The 23,912-nt window shown below is 43.9% G+C and overlaps 1 protein-coding gene across 1 annotated transcript; it reads left to right on the top strand.

Moving 5' to 3' along the window:
• The first annotated feature begins 17,878 nt into the window (after positions 1 to 17,878).
• Positions 17,879 to 22,441, top strand: LOC125539810 (peroxisome biogenesis protein 22). The gene is made up of 9 exons (XM_048703327.1): positions 17,879 to 18,196; positions 20,627 to 20,857; positions 20,939 to 20,986; positions 21,085 to 21,141; positions 21,222 to 21,323; positions 21,545 to 21,610; positions 21,714 to 21,815; positions 21,895 to 22,017; positions 22,189 to 22,441. The coding sequence occupies exons 1-8, from the start codon at positions 18,038 to 18,040 to the stop codon at positions 22,006 to 22,008; spliced, it is 879 nt and encodes a 292-aa protein (XP_048559284.1). The 5' UTR covers positions 17,879 to 18,037; the 3' UTR covers positions 22,009 to 22,017; positions 22,189 to 22,441.
• Positions 22,442 to 23,912: the final 1,471 nt, after the last annotated feature.

Here is a 23,912-nt window from a genome sequence, read left to right on the forward strand (position 1 = left end):
GTTTCTTTAATGACGTCATGTCCGCCGGGTTAACATGATCCTTGTAGAATTTCAACTCCTCTGTCACACAAATAGATTCAGCATAGGCTGCATCCCCTTCTTCACATTTCAAGGCTATCTTCCGGCTCCCATGGACTGTAATGGTGCCCTTGTGACCCGGCATCTTGAGCTGCAAATACACGTAACACGGCCGAGCCATGAACTTGGCATAAGCCGGCCGCCCAAACAGAGCATGATATGGGCTTTTGATCTTAACCACTTCAAAGGTTAATTTTTCCGCTCTGGAGTCATACTCATCTCCAAAGGCTACTTCCAGCTCGATCTTACCAACTGGGTATGCCGATTTACCAGGCACCACATGATACGTCTCCATCGTATCTACTTTTCCAAACACTTTTGCCCTTGTTTTGGACTCTAACTTGTATGATTTGAATGGAACTAACCCGGACTGACGTTGTTTTCAGCAGAATTGCCATGATGTTGTTTTATGTGCAGAAAACAAATATTCTCGGAATGACCTGAAACTCCACGGGACATCTTAGAAAAAATAATAAAAAATCCTCGCCAAAGATGAAGACCAGGGGGACCACACCCTTCTCACAAGGATGGGGGGCGCCCCCCCTAGGGCGCGCCCCCCTACCTCGTGGGCCCCCTGGATGCCCTCCGACGCCAACTCCAACTCTATATATTTGCTTTCGGAGAGAAGAAAATCAGAGAGAATAAATCATCGCGTTTTACAATACAGAGCCGCCGTCAATCCCTAAAACCTCTCGGGAGGGCTGATCTGGAGTCCGTTCGGGGCTCCGGAGAGGGGGATTCGTCGTCATCGTCATCATCAACCATCCTCCATCACCAATTTCATGATGCTCACCGCCGTGCGTGAGTAATTCCATCGTAGGCTTGCTGGACGGTGATGGGTTGGATGAGATTTATCATGTAATCGAGTTAGTTTTGTTAGGGTTTGATCCCTAGTATCCATTATGTTCTAAGATTGATGTTGCTATGACTTTGCTATGCTTAATACTTGTCACTAGGGCCCGAGTGCCATGATTTCAGATCTAAACCTATTATGTTTTCATGAATATATGTGAGTTCTTGATCCTATCTTGCAAGTCTATAGTCACCAACTATGTGTTATGATCCGGCAACCCCGAAGTGACAATAATCGGGACCACTCCCGGTGATGACCATAGTTTGAGGAGTTCATGTATTCACTATGTGCTAATGCTTTGTTCCGGTTCTCTATTAAAAGGAGGCCTTAATATCCCTTAGTTTCCAATAGGACCCCGTTGCCACGGGAGGGTAGGACAAAAGATGTCATGCAAGTTCTTTTCCATAAGCACGTATGACTATATACGGAATACATGCCTACATTACATTGATGAATTGGAGCTAGTTCTGTGTCACCCTATGTTATGACTGTTACATGATGAACCGCATCCGGCATAATTATCCATCACTGATCCGGTGCCTACGAGTTTTCCATATACTGGTTCTCGCTTATTTACTTTCCGCTGCTACTGTTACAATCACTACAAAATACCAAAAACATTACTTTTGATGTCTTTACTTTTGTTGCCGCTACCGCCACTATCATATTACTTTGCTACTAAACACTTCGCCGCAGATACTAAGTTTCCAGGTGTGGTTGAATTGACAACTCAGCTGGTAATACTTGAGAATATTCTTTGGCTCCCCTTGTGTCGAATCAATAAATTTGGGTTGAATACTCTACCCTCGAAAGCTGTTGCGATCCCCTATACTTGTGGGTTATCAAGACTAATTTCTGGCGCCGTTGCCGGGGAGCATAGCTCTATTCTTTGAGTCACTTCGGATTTATATCTGGTGGACACTGTGAAGAACTTGAGAGATCCAAAAACCAAGATCTATCCCTCAACTACGCGGGGAGGTAAGGAACTGCCATCTAGCTCTGCACTTGATTCACCTTCTATTATGAGTAAGTTTGCGACACCTACACCTGTCGTTCTGATATGTCGCATGTTATTGATGATGCCACTTCTGCTATGCATGATACTTATGATGAAAATGCTTCTATGCCTGATACTACTGTGCCCCTTGGTGAATTTCTTGATGAACAAATTGCTAGGGCTAGAGAAAAAGAAATTATTGAATCTGAATACGATGATGATAGTGATGATGAAAATATGCCTATTATTCCTGAGGGCTATCTTTTTGATATGGAATCTTCTGCCGCTATTTTATCTTGCAAAGATAGATATGAGCTTAAGAGGTTATTAATTAAATGGAATAAAGAATCACTTAGAGATAAAATGAAACCCGACCCTGCTTTTGCTACTTCACCTATTTGTGTCCCTGATAAGGATTATGAATTCTCTGTTGATCCTGATATAATTACTTTGGTTGAATCCGATCCGTTTTATGGCTATGAATCTGAAACTATTGTGGCACATCTTACTAAGTTAAATGATATAGCTTCCCTGTTCACTAATGATGAGAGATCGCATTACTTCTATATACTCAAAATATTTCCGTTCTCATTAAAGGGTGATGCTAAGATATGGTTTAATTCTCTAGATCCTGGTTGTGTGCGTAGTCCCCAAGATATGATTTATTACTTCTCTACTAAATATTTCCCTGCTCATAAGAAACAAGCTGATTTGAGGGAAATATACAACTTCATGCAAATTAAAGAAGAGAGTCTCCCACAAGCTTGGGGAGGCTTCTCAAGTTACTTAATGCTTTGCCTGATCATCCTCTTAAGAAACCTGAAATACTTGATATCTTTTATAATGGACTAACTGATGCTTCCAGAGATTACCTGGATAGTTGTGCTGGTTCTCTTTTTAGGGAAAGAACACCGGATGAAGCTGAAATTCTATTGAATAATATGTTGACAAATGAAAATAATTGGGCACCTCCTGAGCCAGCTCCTGAGCCAACTCCTGCTCCAATTACTGAGCCTATTCTTAAACCAACTCCGAAGAAGAGAGGTGTTCTATTCCTCAGTCCCGAAGATATGCAAGAGGCAAAGAAATCTATGAAAGAAAAAGGTATTAAAGCTGAAGATGTTAAGAATTTACCTCCTATTGAAGAAATACATGGTCTTAATATACCGCCTGTTGAAGAAACATATGGTCTCAATTCTTTATTTACTGAAGAACCTCCTGATCCCGATATCCCGACACAGGTAGTAAAGGTAAATTCTCTCTATAGATATGATAAAGCGGAAGTCCCTCCTACTAAAATTGCTAGTCAGTGCTTGGATGAGTTTGATAACTTTATGTTTAAGCAAGACGACTTCAATGCTTATTTTGGTAGACAATTAAAAGAAAATGCTTATATGATTAGACGCTTGGGTGATTATATGGCTAATATTAAAGGTGAACTTAAACTTGTTAGCAAACATGCTTCTATGGTTACCACTCAAGTAGAACAAGTACTTAAGGCTAAAAAAGAAGTGCTTAATGAAATGAATAGTAAGAAAAATGATTATGCTATTAGAGTGGCTACTAGAACTGGTAGAATGACTCGGGAACCTTTGTATCCTGAAGGCCACCCTAAGAGAATTGAGCAAGATTCTCAAAGAAATAATATTGATCTTCCTAGTTCTTCTAAAAAGAAGAAGAAGAAAAATGATAGAACTGTGCAAACTTCTAGTGAACCTATTGTTGAACCACCTGATAATCCAAATGATATTTCTATGTATGATGCTGAAACACAATCTGGTAATGAACATGAACCTAGTAAAAATATTAATGATGATGCTCAACCTAGTAATGATAATGATGTAGAAATTGAACCTGCTATTGATCTTGATAACCCACAATCAAAGAATCAACATTATGATAAAAGAGACTTTGTTGCTAGGAAACGTGGTAAAGAAAGGGAACCTTGGGTTCAGAAACCCATGCCTTTTCCTCCGAAACCATCCAAGAAAAAGGATGATGAGGATTTTGAGCACTTTGCTGAAATGATTAGGCCTATATTTTTGCGTATGAGATTAACTGATGTGCTCAAAACAAATCCTTATGCTAAATATATGAAGGATATCATTACTAATAAAAGAAAGATACCGGAAGCTGAAATTTCCACCATGCTTGCTAATTATACTTTTAAGGGTGGAATACCAAAGAAACTTGGAGACCCCGGAGTACCTACTATACCTTGCTCCATTAAAAGAAATTATATTAAAATTGCTTTATGTGATCTTGGAGCCGGTGTTAGTGTTATGCCTCTCTCTTTATATCGTAGACTTGACTTGAATAAGTTGACACCTACTGAAATATCTTTGCAAATGGCTGATAAATCAACTGCTATACCTGTCGGTATTTGTGAGGATGTGCCTGTTGTGGTTGCAAACGTTACTATTTTAACGGACTTTGTTATACTTGATATCCCGAGGATGATAGTATGTCTATTATTCTTGGAAGACCTTTTCTTAATACTGCAGGGGCTGTTATTGATTGCAACAAAGGCAATGTCACTTTTCATGTTAATGGTAATGAGCATATGGTACACTTTCCGAGGAAACAACCTCAAGTTCATAGTATCAACTCCATTGGAAAAGTTCCATCGATTATAATTGGAGGTTTTGAATTTCCTCTTCCTACTGTCAAAAAGAAATATGATATACTTATTATTGGGGATGTGCATATCCCCGTTGAGGTAACTTAGTGCTATTCGAAATTTCTCCGGTTTCATGATTATTGGAATGAGTTTGTTAACAAGACTTGATCAACCTTGTTAGTGGATTCTTTTTGATGAGCATGAGATGGATGAAACTAGAAGCACAAACTTCTGTACCCTCTCTATACTTTCTGTTATTTATATTAAATAAAGTAAAAATAGTATTTTCTGTCTGTTTCCTGACTTGTCCGTGCAAACATAAAAATATCCCGAAAATAAAAGTCCTCAGAATGACATGCCAATTTAATATGATTTTTTCGGGAATATTTGAGGATTTACTGTGCAAAAATTACCGCGGGAGGAGCTGCCACCTGGCCACGAGGGTGGTGGGCGCCCCCCCTAGGGCGCGCCCCCTGCCTCGTGGGCCCACGGTGGCCCTCCTCCACTTATCCCAGCACCCATCTTCTTCCTCTATCTCACACAAACCCGAAAAACCAACTCAAGCACGAGTTCCAGCCACTTTTGTTGTGATTTTCGATCTCCTTGCTCAGAGCACCTCTCGCAAAACTGCTTAGGGAGATTGTTCCTTGGTATGTGACACCTCCATTGGTCCAATTAGTTTTTGTTCTAGTGCTTTATTCTTTGCAAATTTGTGTTGCATAGGTGACCATGTTCTTGAGCTTGCATGTCAAATTTATATGGTTCCAAGTAGTTCTAATGCTTGATATAGGCTCTAGGCACTTGTAGGAGTAGTTGCTATCAATATTATTGAGTTTGGTTTATTTTTATTTTGAAGTTACTAAAAATTTCAGATTATTTCAGAAAAATAATGAGGAGATTCTTGAGGGGCTCATCGAGCCAAAGCTCGAAGGAAAAGGCACCGAAGCCTAAGTATAATTTGCCGCGCACCGCGGAGATTCGGGCGTGTGAATGGCCTTCTGAAGATTTCTTGAGAGCAGTTGGTATCTATGAAGATTTTCATGAATTGGCTCACAATGCAGGCCTCACCGCTTTCCTCCACGACCAATGCGATCAGTATCTCTTACTCACAAATACTTTTGTGCAAAACTTTCATTTTCATTCTAGGAACTCACCACCTATGGTGGGGTTTCATTTATATGATGAGCATAAGGAAATGTCACTTTATGATTTCTGTCGGATTTGTTTAATCCCTTTTGAGGGCAAGACAGAAGAACCACATCATGATGATGTGGCTGGGTTTATTGATACTATCACTGTAGGAGAAACTAGAAAGGTTTCCGATTCACGAATCACTAGCATACATTTTCCTATTTTACGTTACTTTGCATTATTTGCCAGTCATTGTTTAATTGGACGCGGAAACTATGGAAACCTTAGTATCCCTGATATAATTATTCTGCACCATGGTTTATACAGTGATAACACTTTTAGTATGGGCGGTATTATTGCTAGACGGTTAAGTATGAATCGTACTAAGGGTCCCATCTTTGGAGGCGTCTATGCCACACGCCTAGCTGCACATTTTAACATACCTATTAGGCATGCTGAGAAGGAAGAAAAGGTGCTTCCCGTGTTTATCTAGATCATAAAAGTATGGTGGCACATGATTTTATTGTTAAGAATAGGGCAGGAGAGCTTTAGTATCAATTGTTCTTTAACAAACATCATCCTGAGACTATTATCCTGCCTGCTCCTTCTTTGTTTAATTTTGTAGGACCCTACCTCGTTACGTGGGCTGTCGTCCAAGCTTACAAGAATCCTGCACCAGCCCCGGAACAGGAACCACAAGATGAGCCTCCATGACAATCTGTTTATTCTTGGGATCCAGAGATGACTGTCAGCCAGTGGTAGTCAGAGTCTTCTTCTTCATCACAGTATGATCCCAACTATTCCTCCTCATCACAGTATGACCCCAACAACTATTATTATGGATATCCGCCAGGTCAGCCGTGGTCATAGACCAATTTAGGCCAAAAGCCTAAGCTTGGGGGAGTACATATTTCTCACCGACATTACATTTATGTTCACACACACTCATTGCTAGATGTCGGCGCTCATACTTTTTCACTGTAATATCCATGCTAGTTTATTTTCTTTTTCCTGCTTTCTTCTTGTGTGTTTGCTAAACCTTAAGAAAAAAACAAAAAAAAATTAGTAGTAGTTTATTTTTCTTCTGTAGTAGTAATAATTAAAAAGAAAACCCAAAAATATTTCCCGTTCTTCTTTTGCTTGTTGGGAGCTTTCCCATGTAAATAGTTTTATTTCTTTTCTTTTCTTTGGGGGTTAGTAGGAGAAGACCATAATTAAATTGTTGAAGTGGATCTTATATGCATTATTGCTGATTAACCAAGAGCCCATATTGCCTTGTCTTCTCCTGTTTATTGAATGCTCGCAGGTTCCAGCTTAGTCCAATGCACGTACACTCTTATTATTATTCACACCATTCGGTCGTGCAAGTGAAAGGAAATTATGATGATATATGATGGACTGACTGAGATGAGAAAAGCTGGTATGAACTCGACCTCTTTTGTTTTTGTAAATATGATGAGTCCCTCGTTCTTGATTCAGCTTATTATGAATAAACATGTTTGCAATGACAATTAGAGATCATAGTTGCTTGTGCCATGCTTGATTAGCTATGAGTTATAATGGTTTACCTTGTGTGCCAACATGCTATTGAGATGATTATGATGTGGTATGATGGGGTGGTATCCTCCTTTCAATGATTTAAGTGACTTGACTTGGCACATGTTCACGCATGTAGTTGAAACAAATCAACATAGTCTTCACGATATTTATGTTCATGGTGGATTATATCCTACTCATGCTTGCATCCAATTTTTATTAATTTTAATGCATGTACATGGCTGTTGTCGCTCTCTAGTTGGTCGCTTCCCAGTCTTTTGCTAGCCTTCACTTGTACTAAGCGGGAATACTGCTTGTGCACCCAATCTCTTAAACCCCAAAGTTATTCCAGATGAGTCCACCATACCTTCCTATATGCTGTATCTACCTGCTGTTCCAAGTAAATTTGTATGTGCCAAACTCTAAACCTTCAAATAAACATTCTGTTTTGTATGCTCGAATAGCTCATGTATCAACCAAGGCTGTCCTTATCTTTCGTGTTAGGCGGGTTATTCTCAAGAGGAGTGGACTCCGCTCCTCACTCACGAGAAAATGGCTGGTCCCCGGGATGCCCAGTCCCATGCTTTATGCAAACTAAATCAAAATTAATTGCAAACAAAACTCCCCCTGGGACCTGATGTATGTTGGAGGCACTCGTTGTTTCGAGCAAGCCATGGATTGATGCTTGTTGGTGGAGGGGGAGTATAAACTTTACCATTCTGTTTGGGAACCGCCTATAATGTGTTTAGCATGGAAGATGTCGCCATCTCTTAGTTGTTACGTTGACAATGAAAGTATACCGCTCAAACTACTATTTATCTCTATTTCAAAACCAAGCTCTGGCACCTCTACAAATCCCTGCTTCCCTCTGCGAAGGGCCTATCCATTTACTTTTATGTTGAGTCATCACCCTCTTATTAAAAAGCACTAGCTGGAGAGCACAGCCGTCATTTGCATTCATCACTGTTAATTTATATTGGGTATGACTATGATTGGATCTCTTTTACCATGAATTACAATGTCTAGTCAGTCCTTGATCTTTAAAAGTGCTCTGCATTTATGTTTTGCGGTCTCAGAAAGGGCTAGCGAGATACCATCTTGTTATATCATATTATGATTGTTTTGAGAAAGTGTTGTCATCCGAGATTTATTATTATGGCTTGATAGTTGATTATGCTATTGATATGAGTAATCATGAGACCTGAGAATTATTGCAAATGTGGTTAGTTATGATCTATGCTGAAAACTTGAATGCTGGCTTGACATAGTTACAACAACAAGAGCAAACAGAGTTTGTAAAAGTTTTTCTTTCTTTCAGTTTGTCAACTGAATTGCTTGAGGACAAGCAAGGGTTTAAGCTTGGGGGAGTTGATACGTCTCCGTCGTATCTACTTTTCCAAACACTTTTGCCCTTGTTTTGGACTCTAACTTGTATGATTTGAATGGAACTAACCCGGACTGACGCTGTTTTCAGCAGAATTGCCATGATGTTGTTTTATGTGCAGAAAACAAATATTCTCGGAATGACCTGAAACTCCACGGGACATCTTAGAAAAAATAATAAAAAATCCTCGCCAAAGATGAAGACCAGGGGGCCCACACCCTTCTCACGAGGGTGGGGGGCGCCCCCCTAGGGCGCGCCCCCTACCTCGTGGGCCCCCTGGATGCCCTCCGATGCCAACTCCAACTCTGTATATTTGCTTTCGGAGAGAAAAAATCAGAGAGAATAAATCATCGTGTTTTACGATACGGAGCCGCCGTCAATCCCTAAAACCTCTCGGGAGGGCTGATCTGGAGTCCGTTCGGGGCTCCGGAGAGGGGAATTCGTCGCCGTCGTCATCATCAACCATCCTCCATCACCAATTTCATGATGCTCACCGCCGTGCGTGAGTAATTCCATCATAGGCTTGCTGGACGGTGATGGGTTGGATGAGATTTATCATGTAATCGAGTTAGTTTTGTTAGGGTTTGATCCCTAGTATCCATTATGTTCTGAGATTGATGTTGCTATGACTTTGCTATGCTTAATGCTTGTCACTAGGGCCCGAGTGCCATGATTTCAGATCTGAACCTATTATGTTTTCATGAATATATGTGAGTTCTTGATCCTATCTTGCAAGTCTATAGTCACCAACTATGTGTTATGATCCGGCAACCCCGAAGTGACAATAATCGGGACCACTCCCGGTGATGACCATAGTTTGAGGAGTTCATGTATTCACTATGTGCTAATGCTTTGTTCCGGTTCTCTATTAAAAGGAGGCCTTAATATCCCTTAGTTTCCAATAGGACCCCGTTGCCACGGGAGGGTAGGACAAAAGATGTCATGCAAGTTCTTTTCCATAAGCACGTATGACTATATACGGAATACATGCCTACATTACATTGATGAATTGAAGCTAGTTCTGTGTCACCCTATGTTATGACTGTTACATGATGAACCGCATCCGGCATAATTATCCATCACTGATCCGGTGCCTACGAGTTTTCCATATACTGGTTCTCGCTTATTTACTTTCCGTTGCTACTGTTACAATCACTACAAAATACCAAAAACATTACTTTTTTGTCTTTACTTTTGTTGCCGCTACCGCCACTATCATATTACTTTGCTACTAAACACTTTGCCGCAGATACTAAGTTTCCAGGTGTGGTTGAATTGACAACTCAGCTGCTAATACTTGAGAATATTCTTTGGCTCCCCTTGTGTCGAATTAGTAAATTTGGGTTGAATACTCTACCCTCGAAAGCTGTTGTGATCCCCTATACTTGTGGGTTATCACCACACCATGAAAAACAGTGTTGGATTGTTTAAGATTTTTGTCCGTCAATCCCATCCGGCGAAACGTCTCATAATAAATGATGTTGATGCTGCTGCCTCCATCCATGAGTGCTTTGGTAAACTTGTACCCACCAACCTGAGGTGCCACTACTAACGCCAAGTGACCCGGATTATCAACCCAGGGCGGGTGGTCCTCTCTGCTCCATACAATGGGCTGCTCCGACCAACGTAAATAACGTGGAACTGCCGGCTCAACGGCATTGACGGCCCTCTTGTGGAGTTTCTGGTCTCTCTTACATAAACTGGTAGTAAAGACATGATATTGTCCACTAGTCAACTACTTCGGGTTGCTCTGATAGCCGGATTGTTGCTGCTGTTGATTCCCTTGGCCGTGTTACTGATTATATCCTCCCTGGTGACCAGGATGACCATGAAAACCTCCTCCACCTGAACCGGCGCCCGGGCCCTGAAAGTCGCCTGAGCCGCCACTAGAACCGTGACCCCCATCAAATGCATTTGAATTTTTAAACGCCTTCATGATCGTGCAATCCTTCCACAAGTGGGTAGCTGGCTTCTCCCTGGTACCGTGTCTTGGACAAGGTTCATTCAACAGCTGCTCAAGGGTGGGGCCTGACCCGCCCGATCGAGGGGGCTGCCTGCCCTTGCGCCGCTGATTACCACCCTGCGCATTAGTATTAGCAACAAACTCATCAGCCTTACGCTTATTACCTCCTTGATTTGCCGGGTTATGCTGGTGACCCTTGCCATTGCCGTTCTTCTTTCCCTTCGTTGCCTTTTCTTCATCAGACGCCGGGTCTTTAGTGGTATCAGAATCGGCATACTTGACAAGAGCCGCCATCAACGTTCCCATGTCATTGCAGTCTCGTTTAAGCCGCCCCAACTTCTGCTTCAGAGGTTCAAAACGGAAATTTTTCTCCAACATCAAAACTGCTGAGCCGACGTCCATTTTATCAGACGAATGTATTATCTCCTTGACCCGGCGCACCCAATGGCTTGTAGATTCTCCATCCTCTTGCTTGCAATTGGTCAGGTCCACAATTGACATTGGCTGCTTACACGTGTCTTTAAAGTTCTGGATGAACCGTGCCTTCAACTCTGCCCATGAGCCGATGGAATTGGGTGGTAATCCTTTCAACCAAGTCCGAGCCGTTCCATCTAACATCATGGTAAAGTACTTGGTCATTGCAGCATCACTAACCTCCAACAGCTCCATAGCCATCTCATAACTCTCAATCCAAGCCCCCGGCTGTAAGTCAGCCGTGTAGTTAGGTACCTTACGAGGTCCCTTGAAATCCTTGGGCAACCGCTCATTGCGTATGGCTGGGATCAGGCAAGGTACGCCTCCGGTTCTTGTAACCACTCCTGCCTCAACCGAGGTTGCTGGATAAGCCGGAAAGGTTTGGTGAGCTGCCTGCTCTGCTGCTATCTGAGCCGCCTGTTCCGCCTCTTGACGAATCCTCTCCTGATCCGCCAAGTTAAAGGCTCCAGCCCGCACTGGCTCATGCCTATATGGCCGGTTGTGGCGTTGAGCATTACTTGACATCTCTGCAGACTCCATGTGCCTACTATAACTCGGGCTCTGGCTTCGGCGAGGAGTTGAATGAATCATGTCTCGACTGTAGGAGTATGCATCCTGCTGGGCCAAAGTTGTCTGAAGCAGTTCTCTTACCCTCCGGGTTTCAATTGCTGCTGGCGAGTCGCCTTCCATTGGGAGAGCTTCCAAACGAGCCGACGCTGCAATGAGGTTCTCCATGGGGTTGGAAAAGTGACCCGGGGGCGTTGCTATATAACGAGGAGCTGTATTCATGCGCGGCGGCTCCATGGTGCGTGGCTGAACTGGTGCATCGGGCGCCGTAACCCGGTTTGCCTCTGGCGGGTTGCTCCCTCCAGCTCCGGGTGTATGGAACAAATTCCTAGGATCCAGCGTTAGAGGCAGACGCGATTGAGTTTTCTGACGCCTCCTCCTCATGACCTCGTTTGATGCATTAAGATCTACCGAGAGCCGGAAGGTTTTTGCTTGAAGCTGCTGAGCACGAGCATCCAAAGCTGCTCACTCTGCTGCCATCCGGGTTTCCTCCGCGGCTAGATTTTCCTTAGCTTGCACCATCTCCTCCCGCACGCGTGCCACTTCCGCGTCATGTTGGGTTTTATCCGCCGGCTCTACCGCAGCGGTTAACAGAGTCGTCAGTTTATCCATGAGGTCCATGAAAACCTGAGCCGGGGGCGCGCGGGGTCTCCTGACCTGGTGGTCGCCGCTGTCGCTGCAGCGGAGTTCTGCCCGGGTTGTGTCCCTGCCATGAAGACTCCGTCCCAATTCGGCAGCTCAAGGGGGTCCGGAATACTGCTGCCATTGGAACAGCCCCCGAGCACGCCATCTTGCAGTTGGTACAACGAGTCTGTCTCGCCTGTTGATGATGCAGTATTAGAGCAGATGGCCGTCTCTCCGCCCTCCATCGATCCTTCGGAGTATTCACCGCCGTGGATGCAGCCTACGAAGGCATGCTTCACGACAGATTGAACACGGGCGGACCCGGCGCGCTAAGCCGTTTCGATGAGGTCGGTGTGGACATCCGGCCCAGGGCCTGACTCGCCAATCTGGCCGATGAAGACGTGAATTCTGCCGAAGGGGACCCGGTACCCGTACTCGATTGAGCCGGCCTCGGGGCCCCAGCCTTCGTCATCGATGTAGATCTTGCCGCAACGACTCTTGGTCATCCGGCCCACAGCGTATCCCTTGAGCCCTTCGAAGTTGCCCTTCAAGAACTCAAATCCACCGTGCGCTGGCCCCATGGTGGGCGCCAACTGTCGTGGAATTGTCACGGCAGATGTCCTAGAGCAAGGACTTAGTCGTAGGGCCATCGCACTAGGAAGCTTAAAGGGGTTAATCGGGACAAAGGACACGAGAGAGGATTTTATACTAGTTCGGCCCCTTACGATGAAGGTAAAAGCCTACGTCTAGTTGGGATTGGTATTGCTGAGGTTTCGATCTCCAAGAGGCTCAACTCGCCGGCTTGGTGATCGACTTGATTGTTTCTTGCCCTAAGCCGCCACAGGGTCGTCCCCTTATATACACGGGTTGACGCCTGGTGGCTTACAGAGTCCCGGTCGGCTCATAATCGTGTCCGGCTCGGTGACTTCCTTTACCTGCCTTTCTTTACAAGTCTTTCCGCCCATATGGCGGTTTACAATAACGGGCCTTAAGCCGGCCCAAGGCCTTTAGGCTTTCTATATATACTAATAAACTATCATCTTGACTGTATATTGGGCTTCTTACGTAACCCGCCATTAAGGCTGACCTGGCCCCTCCTGGGCGGGTTTTAGCTGATAGTAATATCCCCAACACAAGTCTTGGAGCGTCTTTTGCATTTAGGTTTTTATTTTTCTTTTTATACACCATGCTGGTATGAGATAGTCCTTGGTTGATTTATGGAATGCTCTTTGCACTTCACTTATATTTTTTGAGTATGGCTTTATAGAATGCTTCATGTGCTTCACTTATATCAGAAGACGACCGAAGGAGGAGAATGAAAAAAGACCTAAGTAGTACCTATTTATAAGGGGGTGCACGAACAGGCGGGCGCGAAAATCAAGGAGACCCAAATAAATGATTATCCAAATAAATGGACGCCTCGATTCTCGGAATGCATTAAAAAATGAAAGATCCATTGAAAGATGACGTCATGAAGGTTTTTTGTGTTTCCAGAAGATGACGTCACGGCGGGTTACAGAAGTTTTCAGACAGAGGATGCATTCCACCTAAGTATTGAAGATTGACAAAGAACAAAGTTCAAAGTCAACCTGGGGCCTAATGTTGGGGATATTACTACCAGTATGACCCACCCAGGAGGGGCCGGGTCAGCTCTGATGGCGGGTTACAGAAGAAGCCCGATAAACATTCAAGATGATAGTTTACTAAATGTATAGAAGGCCCAAAGGCCTGGGGCCGGCTTAAGGCCTGATACTGTAAACCGCCGTATGTAAGGAAATACTTGTACAAGAAAGGCATGTAAAGGAAATCACCGAGCCGGACACGATTATGAGCCGGCCGGGACTCTGTACGACACGAGGCGTCAACCCGTGTATATAAGGGGACGACCCGGTGGCGGTTTAGGACAAGAAACAACCAAGTCGATAACCAAGCCGGCGAGTTGAGCCTCTTGGAGATCGAAACCTCAGCAATACCAATCCCAACTAGACGTAGGCTTTTACCTTCATCGTAAGGGGCCGAACTAGTATAAAACTCTCTTGTGTGTCCTTTGTCCCGATTAACCCCTTTAAGCTTCCTAGTGCGATGGCCCTACGACTAAGTCCTTGCTCTAGGAAATCTGCCGTGTCAACTCCACGACAAACAAGGAACAAACTCCATCTTCACCTGCAACTAGCAACGCTATAAGAGGAGCTGAGCAAAGCGGTAACATAGCCAAACAACGGTTTGTTAGGACAAGGTGGGTTAGAGGTTTGACATGGCAATATGGGAGGCATGATAAAGCATGTGGTAGGTATCGCAGCAAAGGCATAGCAATAGAGCGAGCATCTAGCAAGCAAAGATAGAAGTGATTTTGAGGGTATGGTCATCTTGCCTGCAAAGTTCTCCGAGAAGACGAAAGCTTGAACCTCGTAAGCGTACTCAACTGGTTCCTTGGTCACGTACTCGTCTCCCGGCTCTACCCAAAGCAAGAACACAAGCAAGGGGAGACACAATCAACCACGGTGCAATGCACAAGCAACATGATGCAAAACATGGCATGATATGCAGGATGTGTTATGCGATGCATATGCATGTTTCGGAAAGGAAAGATTGAACCTGGCCTCAACTTGTAAAACCAAGAGTGTCGCTGGAAAGATGAGTTGATTTCGGTCAAAATCGATATAAAGATCACCGGAATCGGATGCACGGTTTGCAAAAGGCAAGCAAAACAAATATGGCACCGATCTGCGATTAACAGCACGAGGCCATCTAAATGCATCAAGAACAACAAGCCACTACACTCTAACATGGAAACAAAACACATGGAAGGGATCCACTCAAGATGCTTCACAAAAGATGAACACTGAGCTACGGCTAATTCACTCAATAGCAGGTTCAAACAAGCATGGCAAAAGTGCAAAAGATATCAGGTTACAAACTTAGTGAAAATAACAATATGTCAGGAATTTAACATCAGGAAGCAATGTTTAGAGCATGATAACCACATGCTACAGGAACATATCATGGCAAAGCAAGGCATGGCATGAAGCTACTCAAAGCATACAACAAAAGTCCCTTACTGACCATAAGCCAAAAGGGATCAGGAAATACAATGGCAACCATGTGAACATAGCAATTATCGTTAACAGATTCAGACTTAGCAGAAAACTGAAACATGGCAAAACAGATATCAAGTAGGCATGTTTACGAGCCTGATGCACTCACCACAAGGCATTGCATGACAAACTAAGCATACATCCAGCAAGTAGACATGGCATAGAAGTTAAACATGGCAAGAACAACCTCATAGCATGCATGGATCAACTACAACAACCTCGGCAAAAATGCTTAACACGTAAACATTCTGCCAGGAACATTTTATAGCAAAAGTAGAGCTCAATTGAGTCAAGATAGGGTGCTCCATAATTTCAAAAAAAGACATGGATGGATAGAGCACAACACTATCTACAAAACATCCTTACTGATCATGCTCAAAAGAGGCATGGATCTCTCTGTAACAACAAGGATACATGGCATAAAAATATTAACAGGGCAAAGACTTAGAAGAATTCCAAGTCCCTGAAATTAGCAACATTACGAGAGCTACTTTGCATGCTTGTGCTAGTCACCACAGAGATCACAAAAATACATGGCATACACCCCTGTAAAGATGGCATGGCATACTTCAAAACACATGTAGGGCTCAAGTTCATAGGAGGCACACATCAATCATGGCAAAAATGACAAATGTCCAATTATTGATATGAATCTGAAACTAACAGAAACTAGCACTCTTGCAACACCATTTAGGGCTTCAAGATGAGCTCAAATGAACATGGCGCAATGAGATGAAATGAAGTACTCGTCGAGGCGAACAATTTGATATGCTACACGCCCAAAACGGAGCTACGGATGATGAGATATGATGCTATGAAGAATGCCAAAAATTACGGGGATTAGGGCAAAAAGTCAACCCGATCCGAATCTGGATCTGGATCTGGCCGGCGCGGAAAACGAGGATCGTCGGGGTCGGCGCCGGAGTAGAGGAAGAAGCTTGGCCGGGGCTCGCTGGAGCTCGACGGGGAGGCCGGGGACCCTCGGGGCGGCGCGGCGTTGGGTGGCTCTGGTTGCTGAGGCGGCGGTGGGCGAGGGCGGCGAGCGGCGGCTGGCTTTCGGCGACGGCGGCGGGCGCGGACGGCGGCGAGGCGGCGCCGGCGAGAGGAGGCGGGCGGCGCGGCGAGGGCGGCGTCCCTCGGGCGGCGGGGCGCGGCGATGGGTCGGGAGGGCCGCGCGCGGGCTCTCCGGGCCGGCGGCGGAGGGAGGCGGCCAGGCCAATGGGGAGGCTCCACGTGGCGGCGGCGGCTTTGTCCGGCCGGAGCGGACCTGTCTGGCGTGGCGGAGGTGCGGGGAGCTAGGGTTAGGGGTGTATTGATCCGAAAATTTCGGGGGAGTGGCCTTTTTATAGGTAGGAGGAGCTAGGAGGCTCCAAATTGAGCACGATTTTCGGCCACGCGATCGTGATCGAATGATCTAGATGATGGAGGGGGTTTAGGTGGGTTTTGGACCACTTTGGAGGGGTGTTGGGCTGCAACACACACGAGGCCTTTACGGGTCCTTGGTTAACCGTTGGAGTATCAAACGAAACCCAAATGGCACGGAACTTGACAGGCGGTCTACCGGTAGTAAACCAAGGCCGCTTGGCAAGTCTCGGTCCAATCCGAAAACGTTTAATACCCGCACACGAAAAGAGGCAAAAGGGGACACCGGAGGACATAGGAGCGCCGGATTGCAAAACGGACAACGGGGAAAATGTTCGGATGCATGAGATGAACATGTACGCAAATGAAATGCACATGATGACATGATATGCAATGCATGACACGCAAGCACCTGACAAGGCAACAATATCGAATAACTGAAAGACACTTGGCACATCGGTCTCGAGGCGTTACAGAACGAGACAGACACACAGAAAGAGAGAGAGAAAGAAAGATGTCATGTGGTCCTATTCCACCTTACAGTGTTGACCTGATCAAAACCGTGCCAAAAAAGTCAAAATCGGATTTGATCGAGGAACACTCTTTCTAGGAACTATTCTACCCGATGTTAAAAGTTAAGGGACAAAGCTTGCATCAAGAAGCGGTCAAAACCGAGTTTGACCAAGAAATATCGCTGTCAGGGACTAACCATGATTGGTATGAAGAGTTGAGAGACAAAAATTAAAAACAAGTTCAGAAAGCCTCACTTCTTGATAAACCGAGGGAAGAAAAACGCACTTTAGGGACATGTACAATGGTTGATAAAATAGTATTATCTTTAGTCTTACATACAATGGTTGATAAGATAGTATTATCTTAAGTCTTGCATGTAATCAGAGATGACAAGAAAACATGTCTACATTGAGTCATCTCTTAGCCTTATCTTCAATAACTAGCTATTCCTAAAAATATAGTGAGACATATTGTACTAAAAGATCATCTTTTATCTTCTTTTAAATATAAAAAAAGACAAAAAAATTTCTTATGAATTATCTCTTCTTCATCTTATCATTAAACCACGTGGGGCTGTTAAAATAGCATCATTGTACATGCTTACCTGCGAGAACGAGGTTTACCACGCCAGGTCGTGACAAAAACAACAGCACGAAGCAGCCGCTTTCCCCTTCCTTCCGTCCCGACATCTCACAGGTCACACAGCCCACCCGCCCCATCCAACCCCACCCCAAATTACACTTCCGCCCCCCGCCTCGCCGCGACCGACGAGCGCCTCGGACTAGCTCCTAGGGTTTGTCTTACCGAGCCGCCCGTCCCCACCCCGTCTCGTCGGCGGCGATGGCTTCGGAGTCCGCCGCGGCGGCGGCGTCGGCTTCGTCCCCGGCGGCGGCGCGGGCCGGGGGCGGGAAGGACGATGAGCTGGCCGATCTGGTGCGGCGCATCGTCGACGTCCTCTCCCGCTACTCCGATCGCCTCCCCTTCGACCTCGACCGCCAGGTTTCCGCTCGGATCTGTGGCCTCGGTCCCGTCCCGTCAACTGATGCGTGAATGATCTGTCGGTAGCACTACTGTAGTACCTCGTAGCTGAGGAATTCCCTTTTGTTGGTGGCCTGACCTCCAAAGCTGCTGGCTCCATATTTGGGGAAAGGCTGTGCTTCTTAGATGTGTATAGGCCACCGGGTGTTCTGCTGCGCAAGCTATCACTGCCTAGGTTGCGAAGCATCGATTCAGTAATGTCTTGTTAGCTGCTGCGCAAGCTTCAGGCATGTTCATGGTGGGGGTTCGCAGGTGTTCACTGTAAAGCATGGCTCCTATTGTTCAGGGTAATGCGTGATCGGTTTCGGCCAAAGGTCAGGGGATTGCTGTGGTCCTTGTGATTTTGATGTCTCCTTGGCTGAAAGAATCAGTCACTACTGCTATATGGGATTGCCGGTTAGTCAGACAGATGCAAACTTTCGGATGGCCACTATGTGTACCGCTGTGGGCAGATAGTGATGGGGTGTTTTTTGCTATTCCTGAATTTAATATATATTTAAGTCACACTGCCAAACGGCAAATATTCTTTAGTTGATAGAATATGATGTCCTAGATCAATAGAGCATACCTATTTAACCCCTTCCATTCCGGACAGAATACCTGATCATTCTTCTTTAGAACAAAAACAGCACGCAGCAGCTTGCATTCCGTACTGGCCATAATTCTGGCAATTCCAGCCAGGACACTGCAATAGCGCAGCGGCGAAAAATTAACAACAAACAGTTATCTTCTAGGAACAGCAGATTAGCTTGATGTTTTTCTCTTTTCCCATTCATAGTGAAGGTGGAGATTAAGTAGAAACAGCGCGCAAAAGAACACAAAATTGGAGAAGTTTTTAGCCTACAGGAGGGGAGCTGCCATTAGATAGAAATCTGTAGGAGAGGAGCGGGTGCACTGGATCATACCTTGATGCTGAGTCTGAGAGGCGAAGGAGTCAAGGAGCCCACCACCGGTGAGCTACTGAATCAGGGAGCATGGCGGTGAACTGCTTCTGTAGCCTGAGGGGGGGGAAGAGACGAGGAGCCCACCACCGGCTTGCCACGGGCGAGCTATTGGCCTGCTGTTGGAGCCTGAGAAGGGGAGGGTGCGGGAAGCGCACCGCCATCTTGCGGCCAGAGCACTGCTGCTAGAGCCTGAGAGGGGGAGGAGGTGAGTAGCCCACCGCCGGCTTGTCGCCGGTTTGCCTGCTAGATCTGGTGGCGCCGCCAATAGTGGGTACAGCAGGGAGGAAGAGGATCGGGAGTAGAGGCTGGACACAAGGGATGGGGACAGGCTAGGGTTGCCTGCTAGATCTGGTGGCGCCGCCAAGAGTGGGTACAGCAGGGAGGAAGAGGATCGGGAGTGGAGGCTGGACACAAGGGATGGGTACAGGCTAGGGTTAGGATATGCCCCTTACTCAGCATTTGCTGGGCCGGGCCGGGCCATACAAGAAAGGATCAGGGAAGCTTCTGAAATGTATCTGAATTAAGACACTTTATTATTACCATACTCACCGATACTCCACTGATATATATCAGGAATGTATCCTTATCAGATACAGTATTTGATACAGACACGCTGGTTGCCGGACAAATCGGTGCCACAGAGCGAGGTGGTACTATTGTCCTGAGGTTCTACTTTTACCGAGAGCCAGTATACATGGAACATTCGACCTGTTGCTTTGTAGGCTTCGCTGTTCCCTTGTTGTAAACATGCTAGACCAAGCTACCATTAACCCTTTCATCATTTTTTTTCATGTTTTATCTTTCTTCTAATTATATGACTTGTGTCTATAAATTGAATACACATTAATTAATATGTCCGTATCGAAATGGAATGCTCTGGTAATGAGACATTCTGTTTCAAACACCAAAGCAACATAAGTAAGCACTTCACGCAAGACATCAAGACCTGTGACGTCTATAATTGCAAATTTACACTGTTTGAACAACGATATGATTCCACAAAGTATAAGTGCTTGATGCAAACAGTGGACTGATCAGTGCATTGTGTGTTACTTGGCTAGAACAAAAGGATACATCAAGTTTTGTGGGTTCTATAGTGCTAAGTCCCTGACTCCTGGTTGCCAGATATGTTATTTTGAGTCCTGGTTGCCAGAATTATTGAAGTACTTCTTTCATTTCCTCGTTTAGGAACTTCGCTTGCTTACCACACTTGCTGCAATTGCCATCACAAGTTTTGAGTCCTGGTTGCCAGAATTATTGAAGACTGAAGTACTTCTTTCATTTCCTCGTTTAGAAACTTCGCTTGCTTACCACACTTGCTGCAATTGCCATCACAAGTTTTGTAGGTTCTCAAGTGCAAGTCCCATGACTTGCCATTTTTATGATATGTTATTTTGAGTCCTTGTTGCCAGAATTATTGAAGTACTTCTTTTGTTTCCTTGTTTAGAAGCTTCGCTCGCTTACCACACTTGCTGCAATTGCCATCACAATTGTATTTGCCTGGAAACTGTTGAGAGCTCCTCCAGAGCAACCTCGGAGGCAACGGAGACGGGATGCTCCATCATCTAGCAACACAAGCAGTAGATCACAGCCAGGTGCTTTGGTCGGAACGGATGCCTGCTCATCGGTAGATTCAAGAGCACATGAAGCGATCAATCAGCTTTTCCAACCAGTAAATGTAGTGCTTCCTTTGTTTATTTCTAAATAATGTTAATGTTCAAATAACCCTTAGGTTGATAGTTGCCTGTTTCTTCTTCAGCTGACTCTTGAGCAGCTTGTCAGGCATAAACTGAGCGAAGGGCGAAGGGTACTGCGCAAACAACTGCTTTTAGTGTTGTTACAAAATTTTAAGCGTCCTGTTGGACCAATGCATGTGTTTCACTAATGTGGGAAGAACTGTTTCAGGTTACCTGCCGGTTACTTGGTGTGATTTTGGAGGAAACAACTCCAGAGGAGCTCCAGGTGGGCAGAAATGCTTCAGCAAATTTTGCTATTTTTTATTGACTAACTGACGAATTCATGGATGTACTGTCTTTCTTCAGAATCACGTTACAGTAAAACCTTCTGTTTTGGAGGTTCTTCTAGAAATTGCAAAAATTTGTGACGTCTATCTGATGGAGCACGTTCTTGATGATGAAAGTGAGGTAGGTCTTGAAAGAGCCCCCGTGTTCTCTTGTTACTTTATTATGTTGTGCACCAGTATACTTCCATCATCATATGCATACCAAATAAAGTTTTCATTTCACTGCAGCTCGTTGTTTTGGAATTTAGAGTTTGCATTATTACAAGTATGTGCTTCATTACATAGTTTAGTGTTTGGAGCAGACCATTTTAACTTGACCCCCACACATTTGAATTGATGCAGGAAAAGGTACTGTCTGCCCTAAGTGAAGCTGGGCTTTTTACCAGTGGCGGTTTGGTGAGAGAGAAGGTAAACTTCATAATAAGACCTTGGAGACAGACATTTATCACTGCTTTAGTTTTGGATATATGGAATAGGTGTTTGAAATATAACTCTTTGCTGAAATCTGTAGGTTCTCTTCTGCAGTACGGAAATTGGCCGCACCTCTTTTGTCCGGCAACTGGAACCTGACTGGCACATTGACTCGAGTCCTGAAATCGTTCACCAGTTATCTGTAAGTCACAAATGCACCAATGCAGAGGTTTGATTTGCTATCTCCATTGCAGAGGTTTGATTTGCTATCTCCATTGCAGAGGTTTATCAAGTATCAGCTGCACATTTCGCCACAGCAAACAGAAAGGGTGTCACCCAATGTTTTCAGCTCTGCAAGCTTGGAACAGTTCTTTGGAGGCCTTGATCAGAGATGACAAAGTGAGGTACAACAGGAACTAACATACAGATCTACATGTGCATTTGCATGTTTTTATGAAACGAAATAATTGGTTCGACGCATCTTATATAACCAAAGTGAGAGCTCAAGATAACAGAAAATACATGTACGCTTCTACCTGAAAAGCTCTTATGTTTTGAATGTGCATAATTTGCAGGTCAGACTCAAGCGAGCCGTGGCATGGTGAGAGCGCAGAGGAACATCATTGTTCAATTTATTTTCTTGAATGGTGCAATTCGTTTTTCTTGTATTGTGTGTAAAAGTCTTGTTGTGGCTAGTACTAAACTTGTTCTGCAATGCCCCATAAGCTATGGATAGAAAGACAGCGCCTGTAGATTCATGTATCAACATTGTCCCTGTATAACCAAAGTAAACAGCTGTCAAGATGATGATATGTATTTTCACAACCAGCACTAGCGCTCCGGCAAAGATAGATGATATTGATGCCACCCCTCGACCTCCACAGTTCTAGGGTCTGGGCTGCATCGTACATGTAGCCATTCTTTTGACAAAATAATGATTCAAAAATACCCCCTCCGTTCCAAATTACTCGTCGCAGAAATGGATGTATCTAGAACTAAAATACATCTAGATACATTCATACCTGCAACAAGTAATTCGGAATGGAGGGAGTAGTATTTTTGTACCTCGAAAGAATCCGAGAAATGTATACATATTTTAATATGTGGTGTAGAGCAAATACAAAGAACAAAATGGGCTTCTTTTAGCCTATACAAAACATGTTATTTGATATATACTAGCAAAAGGGCTTGTTGCAAGATTTTTGTTTCATAATTTTTAATGGCAATGACCATATTTTGCTGCATCACAAAGATACACTAGTGCTCTCAATTTCCTGAAATCATGAACACATTTTCAAATCATAAACATTTTTTATACTCGTGCACATATTTGAAATTGTGAATATTTTTCAAATTCATGAACACATTTATAAATTGTTGAGCATTTTCTAAAATAAAGAACATTTTTTAAATACATGAACATTTTTTAAATACATGAACATTTTATACTATTTGAAACATTTTTGGAAATAAATTTTCTTGAATCGGTAAACATTTTTCGGAAATTGGTGGTACCATCTGTTAAATTCATGAACATTTTTTGGACTGAACAAAATTTTTTTAAGGAACATTTTTGAAATGCATGATCATTTTTTGAATCAGCGGACATTTTATGAATGAATAAACTATTTTGTAAGTCCCGAACAGTTTTTGAATTTTAGGATATTTTTCCATCCATGAACTTCTTTTGAATTGGCAAAATTTTCTGATCAATTTCATTAACATATTTTAATACACAATTTTTTAAAAAAAATCATGAACATTTTTTATTTCCCGAACATTTGTTTCCAAATTGCAAACATTTGTTGTATAAGCAAACATGTTTTTACAAAATTGTGAATGTTTTTTGAATCCACAAACATTTTATTTCAAAATTCTCATTTTTTTAATTTTCCAAACCTTTTGAGTTCCAAATTATTTAAAGTGGAGAAAAATTTAAAAAAATAAAAAACAGGCCGCCCGGACAAGGGCCGGCCCAAATAGAGGCGCTGCGTCTTCTCCCAGCGCGCAGACCACAGTATAGGAGGTCCCTACTGCATGGGCCGGCGCAGGCAGGGGATTCCCCTTTTGTGAAACGTTTTTCTATCACTTATAGGTGACACTGGTGGGTAATATCTTGTAATTTTGGGGGCAATTTTCATGACATACCACCAGAAACAATAACCCTTTATTATAAGATTAGATATAGGTATACATTTTTACATGGAAATACACATTTTTTAAAATTATATATGAACATGTAAAAATGTTTTACTGAATGTCTGAAAAATTATAAAAAGACACATGTTCATAAGCTTGA

Source organism: Triticum urartu, chromosome 2 (assembly GCF_003073215.2).
Source record: "Triticum urartu cultivar G1812 chromosome 2, Tu2.1, whole genome shotgun sequence".
NCBI lineage: Eukaryota > Viridiplantae > Streptophyta > Magnoliopsida > Poales > Poaceae > Triticum > Triticum urartu.

Excerpts from the sequence above, each read along its gene's own strand:
- LOC125539810 (XM_048703327.1), top strand. The coding sequence starts at position 18,038 with ATGGCTTCGGAGTCCGCCGCGGCGGCGGCGTCGGCTTCGTCCCCGGCG. Across the intron at positions 18,197-20,626 it reads CCTTCGACCTCGACCGCCAG|AAGCTTCGCTCGCTTACCAC; the intron begins GTTTCCGCTCGG and ends TTCCTTGTTTAG. Across the intron at positions 21,324-21,544 it reads TTCTTGATGATGAAAGTGAG|GAAAAGGTACTGTCTGCCCT; the intron begins GTAGGTCTTGAA and ends GAATTGATGCAG.